Raw genomic sequence first — 17090 nt, 5'->3', positions numbered from 1 at the left:
CACAGAAATACAAAGAATTATTAGAGAATACTATGAAAACCTATAAGCTAACAAGCTGGAAAACCTAGAAGAAATGGACAACTTCCTAGAAAAATACAACCTTCCAAGACTGACCGAGAAAGAAACAGAAAATCTAAACAGACCAATTACCAGCAATGAAATTGAAGCGGTAATAAAAAAATTACTCAGGAACAAAACCCCCAGGCCAAATGGATTCACCTCAGAATTTTAACAGACACACAGAGTAGACATAATACCCATTCTCCTTAAAGTTTTCCAAAAAATAGAAGAGGAGGGAACACTTCCAAACTCATTCTATGAAGCCAACATCACCCTAATACCAAAACCAGGCAAAGACCCCACCAAAAAAGAAAACTACAGACCAATATCCCTGATGAATGTTGATGCAAAAATACTTAACAAAATATTAGCAAACCGAATTCAAAAATACATCAAAAGGATCATACACCATGACCAAGTGGGATTCATCCCAGGGATGCAAGGATGGTAAAACATTTGAAAATCCATCAACAACATCCACCACATCAACAAAAAGGACAAAAACCACATGATCATCTCCATAGATGCTGAAAAAGCATTCGACAAAATTCAACATCCATTCATCATAAAAACTCTCAACAAAATGGGTCTAGAGGGCAAGTACCTCAACATAATAAAGGCCATATATGATAAACCCACAGCGAACATCATACTGAACAGCGAGAGACTGAAAGCTTTTCCTCTGAGATCGGGAACAAGACAGGGATGCCCACTCTCCCCACTTTTATTCAACATAGTGCTGGAGGTCCTAGCCACGGCAATTAGACAAAACTAAGAAATACAAGGAATCCAGATTGGTAAAGAAGAAGTCAAACTGTCACTATTAGCAGATGACATGATACTGTACATAAAAAACCCTAAAGACTCCACTCCAAAAGTACTAGAACTAATATCAGAATTCAGCAAAGTTGCAGGATACAAAATTAACACACAGAAATCTGTGGCTTTCCTATACACTAACAATGAACCAATAGAAAGAGAAATCAGGAAAACAATTCCATTCACAATAGCATCAAAAATAAAATACCTAGGAACAAACCTAACCAAGGAAGTGAAAGACCTATACCCTGAAAACTACACGACACTCTTAAGAGAAATTAAAGAGGACACTAACAAATGGAAACTCACCCCATGCTCTTGGCGAGGAAGAATTAATATCATCAAAATGGCCATCCTGCCCAAAGCAATATACAGATTCAACGCAATCCCTATCAAATTAGGAACAGCATTCTTCAATGAACTGGAAAAAAAAGTTCAAAAATTCATATGGAACCAGCAAAGACCCTGAATAGCCAAAGCAATCCTGAAACGGAAGAATAAAGTTGGGGGAATCTCGTTCCCCAACTTCAAGCTCTACTACAAAGCACAGTAATCAAGACAATTTGGTACTGGTACAAGAACAGAGCCACAGACCAGTGGAACAGAGACTCCAAACATTAACCCAAACATATATGGCTAATTACTATATGATAAAGGAGCCATGGACATACAATGGGAAAATGACAGTCTCTTCAGCAGATGGTGTTGGCAAAACTGGAGAGCTACATGTATGAGAATGAAACTGGATCACTGTCTAACCCCATACACAAAAGTAAATTCGAAATCGATGAAAGATCTGAATATAAGTCATGAAACCATAAAACTCTTAGAAAAAAACATAGGCAAAAATCTCATGTACATAAACATGAGCGACTTCTCCATGAACATATTTCCTGGGGCAAGGGAAACAAAAGCAAAAATGAACAAGTGGGACTATATCAAGCTAAAAAGCTTCTGTACAGCAAAGGACACCATGAATAGAACAAAAAGGTATCCTATAGTATGGGAGAATATATTCATAAATGACAGATTGCAACAACATGGATGGAGCTAGAGGGTATTATGCTCAGTGAAATTAGCCAGGTGGGGAAAGACAAGTACCAAATGATTTCACTCATATGTGGAGTATAAGAACAAAGGAAAACTGAAAGCACAAAACAGCAGCAGAATCACAGAACCCAAGAATGGACTAATAGTTACCAAAGGGAAAGGGACTGGGGAGGATGGGTGGGAAGGGAGGGACACGGGCGGGGAAAAAGAAAGGGGACATTACAATTAGAATGTGTAGTGTGGGGTGTGGGGGGCACAGGGAAGGCTGTGCAACACAGAGAAGACCAGTAGTGATTTTATAGCATTTTACTACGCTGATGGACAGTGACTGTGAAGGGGTATGTGGGTGGGACTTGGTGAAGGGGGGAGCCTAGTAAACATAATGTTGTTCATGTAATTATAGATTAATGATACCAAATTTAAAAAAATTAAAAAGAATTTAAAGCACAAAAATATGTATAAAAATGGAACATTCAGTTGCAGGATACAAAATTAATACACAGAAATCTGTTGTATTCCTATATACTAACAATGAATTAGCAGATAGAGAAATCAGGAAAACAATTTCACTTACCATTGCATCAAAAACAATAAAATACCTAGGAATAAACCTAACCAAGGAGGTGAGAGACCTTTACTCTGAAAACTATAAGACACTCATGAGAGAAACTGAAGAAATCACCAATAAATGGAAATCTATCCCACGCTCATGGACAGCAAGAATTAATATTGTCAAAATGGCCATCTTGCCAAAGCAGTTCATAGATTCAATGCAATCCCTATTAAAACACCAAAAGCATTCTTCAATGACCTAGAAAAAATAGTTCTAAAATTCATATGGAACCACATAAGATCCTGAATAGCCAAAGCAATCCTGAGAAAGAAAAACAAAGCTGGGAGAATTACGTTCCCTGACTTCATGCTCTACTACAAAGCCACAGTAATCAAGAAAATTTGGTACTGGCACAAGAACAGATCCATAGACCAATGGAACAGAACAGAGAGCCTAGATATAAACCCAAGTATACATGATCAATTAATATATGATAAAGGAGCCATGGACATACAAGGGGAAATGATAGCCTCCTCAACGACTGGTGTTGGCAAAACTGGACAGCTACATGTAAGAGAATGAAACTGGATTATTGTCTAATTCCATACACAAAAGTAAACTCAAAATGTATCAAAGACCTGAATGAAAGTCATGAAAACATAAAACTCTTAGAAGAAAACACAGGCAAACCTCTTAAATATAAACATGAGCAACTTTTTCCTGAACACATCTCCTAGGGCAAGAGAAAGAAAATGAAAAATGAACAAGTGGGACTACATCAAACTAAAAAGCTTCTGTACAGCAAAGGACACCACCAGCAGAACAAAAAGACATCCTATAGTATGGGAGAATATGTTTGTAAACAAGTTATCTAATAAGGGGTTAACATCCAAAATACATAAAGAACTCAGAGGCCTCAGGACCCACAAAACAAATAACCTGATTAAAAAATGGGAAGAGGAACTTAACAAGACATTTCTACAAAGAAGAAATATGAATGGCCAACAGGCACATGAAAAGATGCTCCATATCACTAATCATCATGAAAATGCAAATTAAAACCACAATGAGATATCACTTCAGACCAGTTAGGATGGCCACTATCCAAAAGACAATAACAAATGTTGGCAAAGATGCAGAGAAAGGGGAACCCTCCTACACTGTTGGTGGCAATGTAAATTGGTGCAACAATTGTGGAAAGCAATACGGAGGTTCCTCAAAAAACTAAAAATAGAAATACCATTTGACCCAGGAATTCCATTCCTAGATATTTACCAGAAGAAAACAAGATTCCTTTTTCAAAAAGACATAAGCGCCCCTATGTTTATCACTGCATAATTTACCATAGCCAAGTTATGGAAGCAATCAACAGATGAATGGATGAAGAAGTATTACATATATACAATGGAATATTATTCAGCCATAAAAAGAAAAGAAATCTCACCATTTGCAACAACATGGATGTCTCTAGGTTTTATGCTCAGTGAAATAAGCCTGGCAGAGAAAGACAAATACCAAATGATTTCACTTATTTGTGGAGTATAACAACAAAGCAAAACAGAAGAAAAAAAATAGCAGTAGACTCAGACACCGAGAATGGATTAGTAGGTCCAAAGGGGAGGGGTTGGGGAGAATGGGAGGGAGGAGGGATAAGGGGATTAAGGGGCACAATAATTCACAATTACAATATAGGTTGTTTATGGGAGGCAGTACAGCATGGAGAATAAAGTTGATGATTCTGTAACACCTACTACGTTGATAGACAGTAATTGCACTGGAGGGGGTGAGGGCTTGGTAACATAGGTGAATGTTGAACCACTGTGTTGAGTATTTGAAGCTATCATATGATTGTGTATCAATAATTTAAAAAAAAAAAGGAACATTCAGGGAACAAAAAGGATATTAAGACCATATTGAAAAAATTAAAAATTTGATGAAAGAGTGGAACTCTAAAGTGATTAAGTCTCCCAGATAGTAGAGTATAATGACAAAGAGGTAAAACAAGAGAAAAAAGAAACTTAAAGGACTAAGCCAAGAGATCCAACATAATAAAAGGAGTTCCAGAAAGAAAAAATAAAAGTGAAGAATTAATCAAAGAAGCAAAGGGAATACTGAGAATATTTCCTAAGATTCTAAAAAGAAAAAACACTAGATCAAATAAAAAGAATCAAGAATCAGAAGGCTCTGAGTTCTCAATACCTGCACAGGAAACAAGAAAATGAGCATTGGCTTCAACATTTGAATAAAAATGTTTTTCAACCTTTACTTCTACTCCTAAGCAGGAACATAGAATAATGACATTTTCATAATAAACTATCTCAAGAAACCTCTCTCTCATGATGACTCTCTCAAGAAAGTACTGGAGGATGTATTCCACCAAAGAAGAGTAAACCAAAAAAAATGTAGACATGATACAGAAAACTGGAGATGCAACACAGGAGAGAGGCAAAGATCTCCAAATAAGTACACTGCATTAGACGCTGAAGGCACTTAATCCAGACTGGAGGTATATAACACAAGACAGACATCAAGAGGGTTGCCATTACTAAGTTCCATCAACTATTAACCTAAGAATAGAATGTCCGAGAAATAGAAGAACATAGAATAATCAATGGTTTTGATCCCTGAAAAGGCAGGAGGGCTTGAGATATGATTCAAAGCTGAGGTGAAAGATCTTATTTAGAGCAGAACTCTGCTACTGAGATTACTTGGAAGGAGACTTCAATACAATAATGGAATTCTCTTTAATGACGTCTATTCTCTCTGGAAGATAGGAAGAAAGAACACTTGCTAAGTGCAAGAGAAGGGGTTTGGAGGACACTTGCTAAGTGCAAGAGAAGGGGTTTGGAGGACTCAGGAGAAGACGAAAAGTTGGAAAAAAATGTTGAAAATAGTAGGAGAGATTAATGAGGGGAAACACAGAATTATCTGAGCAGTGTTGAGGGTCCATTTGAGGCTGGTCCTACATTAATTCACGAATCTACTCTATTTTGAGATTTTCTTCAGCAGTACTTGGCTATTCAGATGTAGGTCCAGAGAAAGGTTATCTGGGTTCAACTAGAGTTGGAATTCGATTCCATTTCATTTATAGACCAAAGTGTTAAATAAATAATAAACTATGGACTCTAACGAGGATAAAGAAGAAAGTGAGGAAGGACAATATGCCTAAAGTGATTATAATGCCAGGATAATAAGCAATTTTTAAAAAAGTTGTATTACTACTATCCACAGTCTTCGTGTACTTAAGTGATTTCACTATTCTAATTTGTCATCACTTTTATGTATCTCTGTCTTCCACCAGATTGAGCTCTTTGAGAATAAGGAGAGTGTCTCACTCATCTTTGCTTCTTCACAAAGCCTAACCCAGTAGCTGCCACAGTATAAGTGACTATTAAATGTATATGATTAAATTAATAAATCAAATCTCCTGCTTCTAAGCTAATCATGTACTTTTTAAAAGAAATTCTAGTTAGGGCATTATAACCTTAACAACAAATCAGAAATTAGACATTTCCAAGAAAGGCACTGAGGGGTCACTGTCAATGTAATGAAAGAATCTTACTAAGTAGCTAACAATATGACTGGTGGGAGTTTTCCAGCACAGTAGACTACAGAATTGTGCCATGAGGAAGAAAATGAATTAACACACACAGCATGAAAATTGAGGATATATTTTCCTATTTTTAAGGAAGAGGAGGGATTCCTGCCTCTATTTTTATCATTTCAGTACTATAAGAGGTTTTATGAAATGAGTAATATGAAGCATAACCTACACAGTGCTGATCAAACACTGTATGAGGACTTCAAAGTAAATTCAACGATATATAATATGAAAGCTGGCCAGGTTCATTAACTTCTTTGTTTTTGGCAAAGAGCAAATTCCCCAAATAATAGCGTACCTTTCCTGGTTTATAAAGGCCATAGGGTTTTAAGTAAGAGATCTTTTTTGGCTGTGTAGTCCATTTAAAAAACATACAGAATTTATTTTTGCTTCTGATGAAACTAACAGAGCATTCATTTAAAAGTATTCAAGGGGGAAAATACATAGTTAACAGCTTTGATTTAACAGAGAACAATATTTAGGGAATCATAACCATAAGCACAAGCTGTACTAAAAATCTTCTTTAATAAATGAATTATTTGAAACTAAGAACATGTATTTCCCCAGAAAAAACCATGTCATAATGGGAAGCCAAATCTTCAGTTGGTCCCTGTAAGTCTGAAGCACCATGTAACATCTAATAAGATATTAAAATACCTAAATTTGTAGGTCCAACATTTTTCTTAAGAAACATGCAGAGTTCTCATCTAGATGTCAAAACAAACCCTTGGCTCTCTCACTACCCATGTTCTAAACAGAAATCATAACAGGAAAGAAATGGGGATTCAGGTCATGAGCAAAAAGGAAAGAAAAAATTTTGTAATAGGATACTTCTTAATCAGTTTGACTCTATCACTCCCATGTTCCCTGAAGGTTCCAGGAACTGTCCTGTCTCTAGTTTCAAGGAAAGTACTTATAATTTCTGAACAGGGTTTATCTCTTCCTCAGAGCCACTATAGAAAAAAGAGTGTCCACTCCTGTGGCACGCCTGCTCTCAACACCTCTAATCCATAAAGCAAGCAATTCAGTGAAAATGATGTGTTTGATAGCCATTAAGAACAATGCATCTGACAAAAATGGGTTGAAAACTCGAAGACAGAATAATCAAATGTTTGAGTCCTTGAAAGAATGAGACATAATTCAAAGCAGAACTTGTCTGCAGCAACAACAGGAAACCTGGCAACATGTTAAAAGGGTTTCTTTTCCTCTACCCCTTTTCCTTTACTTCAGTGAAAGTTAAAGATACATTTAGGTGTATAAACAGGGAAAGACCAAATTGGGAACAAAGAAACTGCAATCTAATCTCTCCATATTTCAGAGTGATCTACTCAGGGTAGTGACATTTTCATATAACTACTAGGCCTTTTCTCTTCTTTTCCCCACAGGTATCTCAAAATCATAAAATATTAATGTACAAATTTACTTATCAATTGAGGATAAAGACTATGAAATTTTAAAAATCTAAGCTTTAAAAAAATCTTTATCTTATGTATTAATAATTACTGTAAATATCTGCTGCTGCAGTTTAGGGATTTAATACAGTCCTTCACTGTGATTTGGCTTTAAACATTTTCTTAGGCTAAAAATTAATTCAGAATTACCTGAAACAGAGGTTGTCCAAACAATATTAAGTATGTTCCAATTAACGGCAAAGATGCCTAACTGCTATTCTACACACTCAATACCATATATCCAACACTCAATTCATGAATTGTTTTTGTCTTTAATGAAACAAAATTACCACCAATATTAAGCTGTATTACCTTCATAATGTTAACTAAATCTATTTGATAGTAGCGATCCTGGTGGGCATTTGCTGCTGCTAATGTGAGAAGATAATCATTCCTCGCATGGGTTGCTTTGGAATTGCACTCAGATCGTCGAGCTTTTAACTAAAATAGTAAAAGAAAGAAAAAAATCAATGCAAACTGATATTGCACAACAAAACATATGAGAATACCACTCCTAGTTGGCAATTAATGGCTCTTAACAAGAGTAAAGTTGACCATGTAGAGAAACATTTTTATGCATATAAAAAATATTCTATACTACTAAGGAATTAAATAGTCACTAGAACTGTTACACACGGTAAGAATGTTTAAAAATATTCGTTATTTACACTTAACATTCTTACAAAGAATTTTAGGAAACTTTACAATGTTTTGTTCATTTTATTCATATGGGAAAATAAAGTTCCTAAATTAAGTACCGTATTTTCAAAGACAAGGATAAATCTGTTGGAGTTACAAACAGTTTAAAAAAAAAAAATAATCAACAGTCCTACAATAGCCAAAATATGGAAGTAACCTAAGTGTCCATTAGTTGATGAATGGAGAAAGAAGAGGTGGTAATATACACAATGGAATATTATTCAGCCATAAGAAGAAAACAAATCCTACCATTTGCAAAAATATAAACAGTCCTGACATGCCAAGAGAACTGCATGCTAGTTGGCAGACCGGCAGCCCAAGGTAGGTCAGTCACTAAGCTTACTTACCAGATATTCCACAGCTCACAGATCCCACAGGAAAAACTCACTTGCATCTGGCTCAAAGAATGTGTTTGGGGGTGTAAATCTGAATCAAATGGATTTTGTAGAGCTTTCTAAAGCTCATGGACTAAATCTTTTGGACTGAGTTAAAGACAAAGGTTACCTAAGCAGGTAACATTTAGACACGTATCTCTAAAGCAATCTTGAGATGGAAGCATCATCCAAAGTAATGGCACCTAGATGAAAACCCCTGTGAACTGGGAAAGTCTTCCTTAAGGTAATGACTTCAAGATACTTCTATAAATTAGGAGGAAATAATTGACCTCAGCCCTCAAAAGACCCAATTCTTTTTGTAATGTAAGACATCTCAATGGTGCAATACAGTTTCCAAAAACTCACCTTCACGCTTGCCTTCTGTAAACTGATTCTTGATTGAAAAAGACTAAGTTTAGATCTATAATAAAAATATAAAGTATGTTTAATAAAAGTATCAAGTTATATCATACAATGATTAAATATTATAATTATTAAATTTTTAAAAAGTGACACTTCAACACTATTCTAAAAGAGAACTAAAATATGGAAAACCAAGAGGAATGATTATTTTCCTTTATTTTGCTACAGGAAGAATTTAATATTATGGTGAAACAGGAAATATTGGGATTAATAAAATGAAAATACTCTGAATAAAAATACAATTTGACAAGTCCAATATATTGGTTATCAAACTATAGGCTATTCCCAATATCACACAACTGAACATACTTGAATCCCAGCAAGAAGCTTAAAGACAGGACTGCTAAATAACCAGCCCTAGTAATCCACACCGGGAGCACAGACACACAGTGTTGGTGTGCTGGATCTTAGGGAAATGGAAAAGTAAAATCTGTGAGCGGGTCCCCGCAGCTGGCTCCCCTGGGACAAAAGAAAAGCGAGTGCTTTTTGAGAGACTTAAAAGGGACAGGGGCCTCACAGCGGGATAGAATCGTCCCGGCACACTCAGCCCAGCAGGCTGGGAATTCTGAGGAGCTTCGGACACCCCAGCCCCCTGGGAGGCAGCACAGAGCTGAAACCCTGCACTGCAATAAACAGCCTGCCATTCATTCCCCCTCCAACACGGCCCCTACAGCGGCAGAGCAGACTGAGACTGGCCACGCTCACAGCAGCCGCCCAGAATCTCGAGTCTCCTCCTGGAGTGCAGCTGCCTGGGCCAGACACGAGGCCACTGCTGGTGTGCAGCTGCCCAGTACAGGCAGAGGAAGATGAAGCAGAGTGCAAAGGGGTGCCGTTCTCTCAGGAGAGCACACCCGGTGGGCCTGCCTCTCCACACAGGGCTCTGGGCTGCCCCCATGTGCAACGGCTCAGGGGATTAACCTGGACGCTGCTCCAGGTGTGAGGGTGACCGACACAGGCAGCAGAGAGGGACAGGGCAACAAGCAAGAATGAAGGGACTTGTTCTCCCAGCTGACACATGTGCCAACTGCCTACAACTACCTCTATTGCCATGAAAAGGCAGAAGACTTTGGTCCAGTCCAGAATTACACAGACAACCCCCAAAAGAGGACTGGGGGAGACAGATATAACCAATCTTCCTGAAAAAGAATTCAAAATAAAGGTCATAACCATGCTGATGGACCTGCAGAGAAATATGCAAGAGCTAAAGGATCAAGTTAGGAGGGAGAATACAGAAATAAAACAATCTCCGGAAGGACTTAAGAGCAGACTGGATGAGGTGCAACAGACCATTAATGGAATACAAATCAGAGAACAGAAATACAGAGGAGCTGAGGGAGAGAGATATAAGGATCTCCAGGAATAAAAGAATATTAAGAGAACTGTGTGACCAATCAAAACAGAACAACATTTGCATTACAGGGGTACCAGAAGAAGAAGAGAGAGAAAAAGGGATAGAAAGTGTATTTTAAGAAATAATTGATAAAAACTTCCCCAAACTGGGGGAGGAAATAGGCTCTCAGACCATGGAAGCCCACAGATCTTCCAACACATGGCAACCAAGGAGGACAACACCAAGACACATAATAATTAAAATGGCAAAGATCAAGGACAAGGACAGAGTATTAAAGGCAGCCAGAGAGAGTAAAAAGGTCACCTACAAAGGAAAACCCATCAGGCTATCATCAGACTTCTCAACAGAAACCTTACAGGCCAGAAGAGAATGGCATGATATATTTAATGCAATGAAACAGAAGGGCCTTGAACCAAGGATACTGTATCCAGAACGATTATCATTTAAATATGAAGGAGGGATTAAACAATTCCCAGACAAGCAAAAGTTGAGGGAATTCACATCCCACAAACCACCTCCACATGATATTTTAAAGGGACTGCTCTAGATGAACTATTCCTAAGGCTAAATAGATGTCACCAGAGAAAATAAAATCATAGCAAAGAAAGCAGACCAACCAAATACTAACTAAAGGCAAAAAATAAAATCAACTACTCACAGAAGCAGTCAAAGGAAACACAAAAGAGCACAGTATAAAACACCTAACATATAAAGAATGCAGGAGGAGGAATAAGAAGGGAGAGAAATAAAGAATAATCACACTGTGTTTATAATAACTTAATAAGTGAGTTAAGTTAGACAGTAAGATAGTAAAGAAGCTACCCTTGAATCTTTGGTAATCATGAATCTAAACCCTGCAATGGCAATAAGTACATATCTTGCAATAATCACCTTAAATGTTAATGAACTGAATGCACCAATCAAAAGACACAGAGTAATAGAATGGATAAAAAAGCAAGACCCATCTATATGCTGCTTACAAGAGACTCACCTCAAACCCAAAGACATACACAGACTAAAAATCAAGGGATGGAAAAAGATATTTCATGCAAACAATAGGGAGAAAAAAGCAGATGTTGCAGACTAGTATCAGACAAAATAGACTTCAAAACAAAGAAGGTAAGGAGATAAAGAAGGACATTACATAATGATAAAGGGCTCAGTCCAACAAGAGGATATAACCATTATAAAAATATATACACCCAATACAGGAGCACCAACATACGTGAAACAAATACTAACAGAATTAAAGGAGGAAATAGAATGCAAGGCATGAAGAGAAAAAGAAAGTCAACACACATCAACAGAATCAGAAACAAGAAAGGAAAAATCATGACGGACCCCACAGAAATACAAAGAATTATTAGAGAATACTATGAAAACCTATAAGCTAACAAGCTGGAAAACCTAGAAGAAATGGACAACTTCCTAGAAAAATACAACCTTCCAAGACTGACCGAGAAAGAAACAGAAAATCTAAACAGACCAATTACCAGCAATGAAATTGAAGCGGTAATAAAAAAATTACCCAGGAACAAAACCCCAGGGCCAAATTGATTCACCTCAGAATTTTATCAGACATACAGAGAAGACATAATACCCATTCTCCTTAAAGTTTTCCAAAAAATAGAAGAGGAGGGAACACTTCCAAACTCATTCTATGAAGCCAACATCACCCTAATACCAAAACCAGGCAAAGACCCCACCAAAAAGAAAACTACAGACCAATATCCCTGATGAATGTTGATGCAAAAATACTTAACAAAATATTAGCAAACCGAATTCAAAAATACATCAAAAGGATTATACACCATGACCAAGTGGGATTCAACCCAGGCATGCAAGGATGGTACATTCGAAAATCCATCAATATCATCCACCACATCAACAAAAAGAGGGACAAAAACCACATGATCATCTCCATAGATGCTGAAAAAGCATTTGACAAAATTCAACATCCATTCATGATAAAAACTCTCAGCAAAATGGGTATAGAGGGCAAGTACCTCAACATAATAAAGGCCATCTATGATAATCCCACAGCGAACATCATACTGAACAGCGAGAGACTGAAAACTTTTCCTCTGAGATCGGGAACAAGACAGGGATGCCCACTCTCCCCTCTTTTATTCAACATAGTGCTGGAGGTCCTAGCCACGGCAATTAGACAAAACTAAGAAATACAAGGAATCCAGATTGGTAAAGAAGAAGTCAAACTGTCACTATTTGCAGATGACATGATACTGTACATAAAAAACCCTAAAGACTCCACTCCAAAAGTACTAGAACTAATATCAGAATTCAGCAAAGTTGCAGGATACAAAATTAACACACAGAAATCTGTGGCTTTCCTATACACTAACAATGAACCAATAGAAAGAGAAATCAGGAAAACAATTCCATTCACAATAGCATAAAAAAGAATAAAATACCTAGGAACAAACCTAACCAAGGAAGTGAAAGATCTTACACTGAAAACTACAAAGCACTCTTAAGAGAAATTAAAGAGGACAGTAACAAATGGAAACTCACCCCATGCTCTTGGCAAGGAAGAATTAATATTGTCAAAATGGCCATCCTGCCTAAAGCAATCTACAGATTTAACGCAATCCCTATCAAAATACCGACAGCATTCTTCAACGAACTAGAACAAATAGTTCTAAAATTCTTATGGAACCACAAAAGACCCCGAATAGCCAAAGCAACCCTGAGAAGGAAGAATAAAGCATGGGGGAATCTCACTTCCCAACTTCAAGCTCTACTACAAAGCCACAGTAATTAAGACAATTTGGTACTGGCCCAAGAACAGAGCCACAGACTAGTGGAACAGAATAGAGAGTCCAGATATTAACCCAAACATGTATGGTCAATTAATATATGATAAAGGAGCCATGGAAATACAATGGGAAAATGACAGCCTCTTCAACAGCTGGTGTTGGCAAAACTGGACAGCTACATGTAAGAGAATGAAACTGGATCATTGTCTAACCCCATACACAAAAGTAAATTTGAAATGGATTAAAGACCTGAATGTAAGTCATGAAACCATAAAACTTAGAAAAAAACATATGCAAAAATCTCTTGGACATAAACATGAGCGACTTCTTCATGAATATATTTCCTGGGGCAAGGGAAACAAAAGCAAAAATGAATAAGTGGGACTATATCAAGCTAAAAAGCTTCTGTACAGCAGAGGACACTATCAATAGAACAAAAAGGCATCCTACAGTATGGGAGAATATATTCATAAATGACAGATTTAATAAAGGGTTGACGATGGAGCTAGAGGGTATTATGCTCAGTGAAATAAGCCAGATGGAGAAAGACAAGTATCAAATGATTTCACTCATCTGTGGAGTATAAGAACAAAGAGAAAAACTGAAGTAGCAAAACAGCAGCAGACTCACAGAACCCAAGAATGGACTAACAGTTACCAAAGGGAAAGGGCCTGGGGAGGATGGGTGGGAAGGGAGGGATAAGGGGGGGAAAAAAAGAGAAGGGGCATTATGATTAGCATGTATAATGTGGGGGGGGGGGCGCACGGGGAGAGCTCTACAACACAGAGAAGACAAGTAGTGATTCTACAGCATCTTACTACACTGATGGACAGTGACTGTAATGGTGTGTATCGGGGGGACTTGGTGATGGGGGCAGTCAAGTAAACATAATGTTCCTCATGTAATTGTAGATTAATGATACCAAAATAAAAAATAAAAATAAAATAAAAAAAGAAGCTTAAAGAGGCCCAGGAATAACCAACCTATGGAGGCGAAGGTTAGCAGGCTTTCATGGCCATGTGAAATAGGCTGTAACAATGCCAGGAATGCAGTCTACAATATGATATTGACTAGCCTCTAGAAAGTCCTTAATTCCATTATTTATCACATTTAAAGTTCTTTTTGGGTGCGTGCCTATGTACCCCTTCCACTCTTAGCATAGTATTCTGAATTCAGAGAGAACGAACTTGGACTTTCTATCCTATTTAATCTTCTGCCATTCTGGTAGCCTTATTTTCCTCAATCCTTTTCAGTTTGGGAGGGGAACAATAATCTAACAATAAGTAGTAAAAATATGTTGGATTCATCCAAACAACTAGGGATAAGCATAAGCAGAAAGTAAACAGACAAATGCTAAGGAACAATCAACACTCCCCTGACCAGTGATCTTTGAAGCTGCAAAGTTTGTCTTGATGGCAGCATCATGGTGATTGCCATGGGAGAATTCAATACATGTGCTACAAGCTCTGCCATGAAATGAAGTTAAGGTGCAGACAACTTGGGACTGGAAGACAGTACAAGCCAGTCTCTGAAGAGCCAGTGTGAGGAGAATAGCAAAAGTAGCCTCTCACTTTTCTAACAAGACAGTAAGATTCAGGGATGTTCACATATGCATTCTAACTACTTGCTCTCTGTTAAAAAAAAAAAAATTGATTCCAGCATACTCATATTATTTTCTATCTTGTGATATTCAGGTTTCATGGGATTTTGTTTGTTTTTATTAATCAGATTCCTATTCATTTTGGTCTAAAAAAGCAAAGGCCATAAACTTTAAAATTTGAGAGGATTAAGAAAGACCGTTTGGGGTATTCTCAATTCTCCTTTTTTTGTAATCATTATCCAAATAGTCTGAGTTACACCTATATTTTCCAATATAAGGTTCTAAATTTCTGGCTTCTACTTCATTTGCTAATCTTCATATAATTCTTGTGTGATACTAAAGTGGGTATTAGTAATAGAAAGAATAATATAGTTTCTGCCTTCAAATATTATAATCCAAAACAAATAAGAGATACACAAATAATGAACTATACTGGACACTCCTCTTCTTCATTTGCCTTCCAAATGTTAATGTTCCTTAGGGTTCCAAACTCAACTTCTCATCTCATTTTATGTACGACTTCATCCCAGTAACTATTATCTGATAGGCAATTAACCTCAAAGCAAGATCTTCAGATCCAAATTCTCACTTGAGAGTCAGATACATCACACTCTACCAAATATATTCACCCCAGTGTCCCACCAGTTCTTCAGAAGCTGCATATCCAAAAGGGAACTCATCATTCCCGTCAAATGTATCCTCCTTCTTCTATACTCTTTTGATATGTGCATATCTCACCACCTGTCAAATCATCAATCAAAACTGTACATAGTCCAGTTTTCACTTCCCCCTCCCAATCTTCCTTCTTATCTCTGCTTAGAAAATCATATTCATTCTTTAAAACTCTGTCCAAACTTCACTTCTTCTATAAAGGTTTCCTTTTTCATTAGGCAAAATTTATCCATATTCTATGCTTAAATAACACACTACAGTATGTTCATACAACTACTGTAAATAAATTACTAGATGAGTAACTTTAGGCACTTAATTTCTTTGAGTTTACCGTGCATAAGTTACTTTTAAAAATGTCTTTAATTCTTTACAGTTTCTGAGGGCACAAAGCTTAATGATGCTTATCTCTGTATCCACAGTATCCAATATAATTGTTCATAAACATTTAGTGAGTGAATGAAGATACATGAAGAATTTCTTACTCTCTGGTTGAATTAATTTTTCAGTAAAGTTACACACTGAACTAATATGTCTAATTTGCTGTATCCCCTTTGAATATGGACCATATTAGGTGGCAATTCCTTGCAATCAGCCGTCTGTGATTTAGACCCTGTCAAATCCATACTTCTCAGGAACAGCCCCACAAATTGTTCTTATTTTCACCCTGTGGGCCTGAACTAATGTATTTGTAATATGCTCTACAAATCTGTCAGCTCTCTGTTCTACAACCCCTGAGAGCTTAAAAAAACAAGTTACTAAAAACTACCATAACAGGATACACCTAATGGAGATCACCTAGTGTAAAAGCTTCAGGTCTTACTGGGAAGATGGGTTTGTTGACTCTGTGAAAGCACAGGAAATATCTGTATGCTCACACAAGTAAAATAATAAAGACAGTAAGCTAAATTAGGGAAATATTAAATATGTTTTCCAGAAATATTAAATACTTAATGAGTGAGTATTCATTTACCATCTCTTGTTACTAAATAAACTTTCTAGGAGCCCCTAAATTTTCACGAGATGCTTATGGAATTCCTTCATTTCTTGCAGATAAAAAACATATTAGAAAGAGACCCACCACTCCTTGCTAATCTGTATAAATGTTCATAGCCTTTCGGACTTCATAATTAAGAGTTCAGACTCCCAGATCTTGTATCAGTGAGTTCACTGAGCAGGAGTGTCTGCTCCCCTCACACACTTCTTCAGCGTCTCAATCTATAACACAGGTTTATTTTTTCTCAATAACATTTTTATCTTTCCTCAAGTTGTTGCTGCAAAAATCTCTACTTCTTGCTTTATAGTTTTCTATTACCTATTACCAGTTTCTGCTTTTTAAAATTATTCTCAAAATAAAGGACCTGTAATTCACATATATTGAAAGGAATATTCACACAGTTGCTAACGCATGCATAAAAAAAGTATACACATTAGAATTTCACATAAGAGAAAAACTGCCTGGGAGTTTGAAAAAAAAAAAAAGGTCAGTACTCTTGTTCACTTGATGTGTCTGTCCATGGTCCTTCAAGGGCATGCTGAGTATCAGGGATTTCCAACTACAACTGATTTAGGGTCTAGCATGAGAAAAAAGAGGCTCTTCAACCCTGATATTCAGACATCACAGCAACTTTAACTAGACTTTTGCTAAGCTCTCAATACAATG

At 36.9% G+C, this 17090-nt stretch overlaps 1 protein-coding gene across 3 annotated transcripts in view; it reads right to left on the bottom strand.

The window, feature by feature from the left end:
- The window catches only part of FCHSD2 (FCH and double SH3 domains 2), a 332094-nt gene that overhangs the window by 137649 nt on the left and 177355 nt on the right, over positions 1 to 17090 (bottom strand). For all 3 annotated transcript variants that reach the window (XM_073216029.1, XM_073216028.1, XM_073216030.1), the window contains exons 7-8: positions 8974 to 9028; positions 7847 to 7975 (exon numbers count right to left, since the gene is read on the bottom strand). In XM_073216029.1, coding sequence (XP_073072130.1) covers positions 7847 to 7975; positions 8974 to 9028 — 184 coding nt within the window. The remainder of the gene's footprint in view (positions 1 to 7846; positions 7976 to 8973; positions 9029 to 17090) is intronic.

This window comes from Manis javanica, chromosome 11 (assembly GCF_040802235.1).
Source record: "Manis javanica isolate MJ-LG chromosome 11, MJ_LKY, whole genome shotgun sequence".
Classification (NCBI taxonomy): Eukaryota; Metazoa; Chordata; class Mammalia; order Pholidota; family Manidae; genus Manis; species Manis javanica.
The sequence above is the reverse complement of the archived record's forward strand: the minus strand, read 5'-3'. Positions and strand labels throughout refer to the sequence as shown.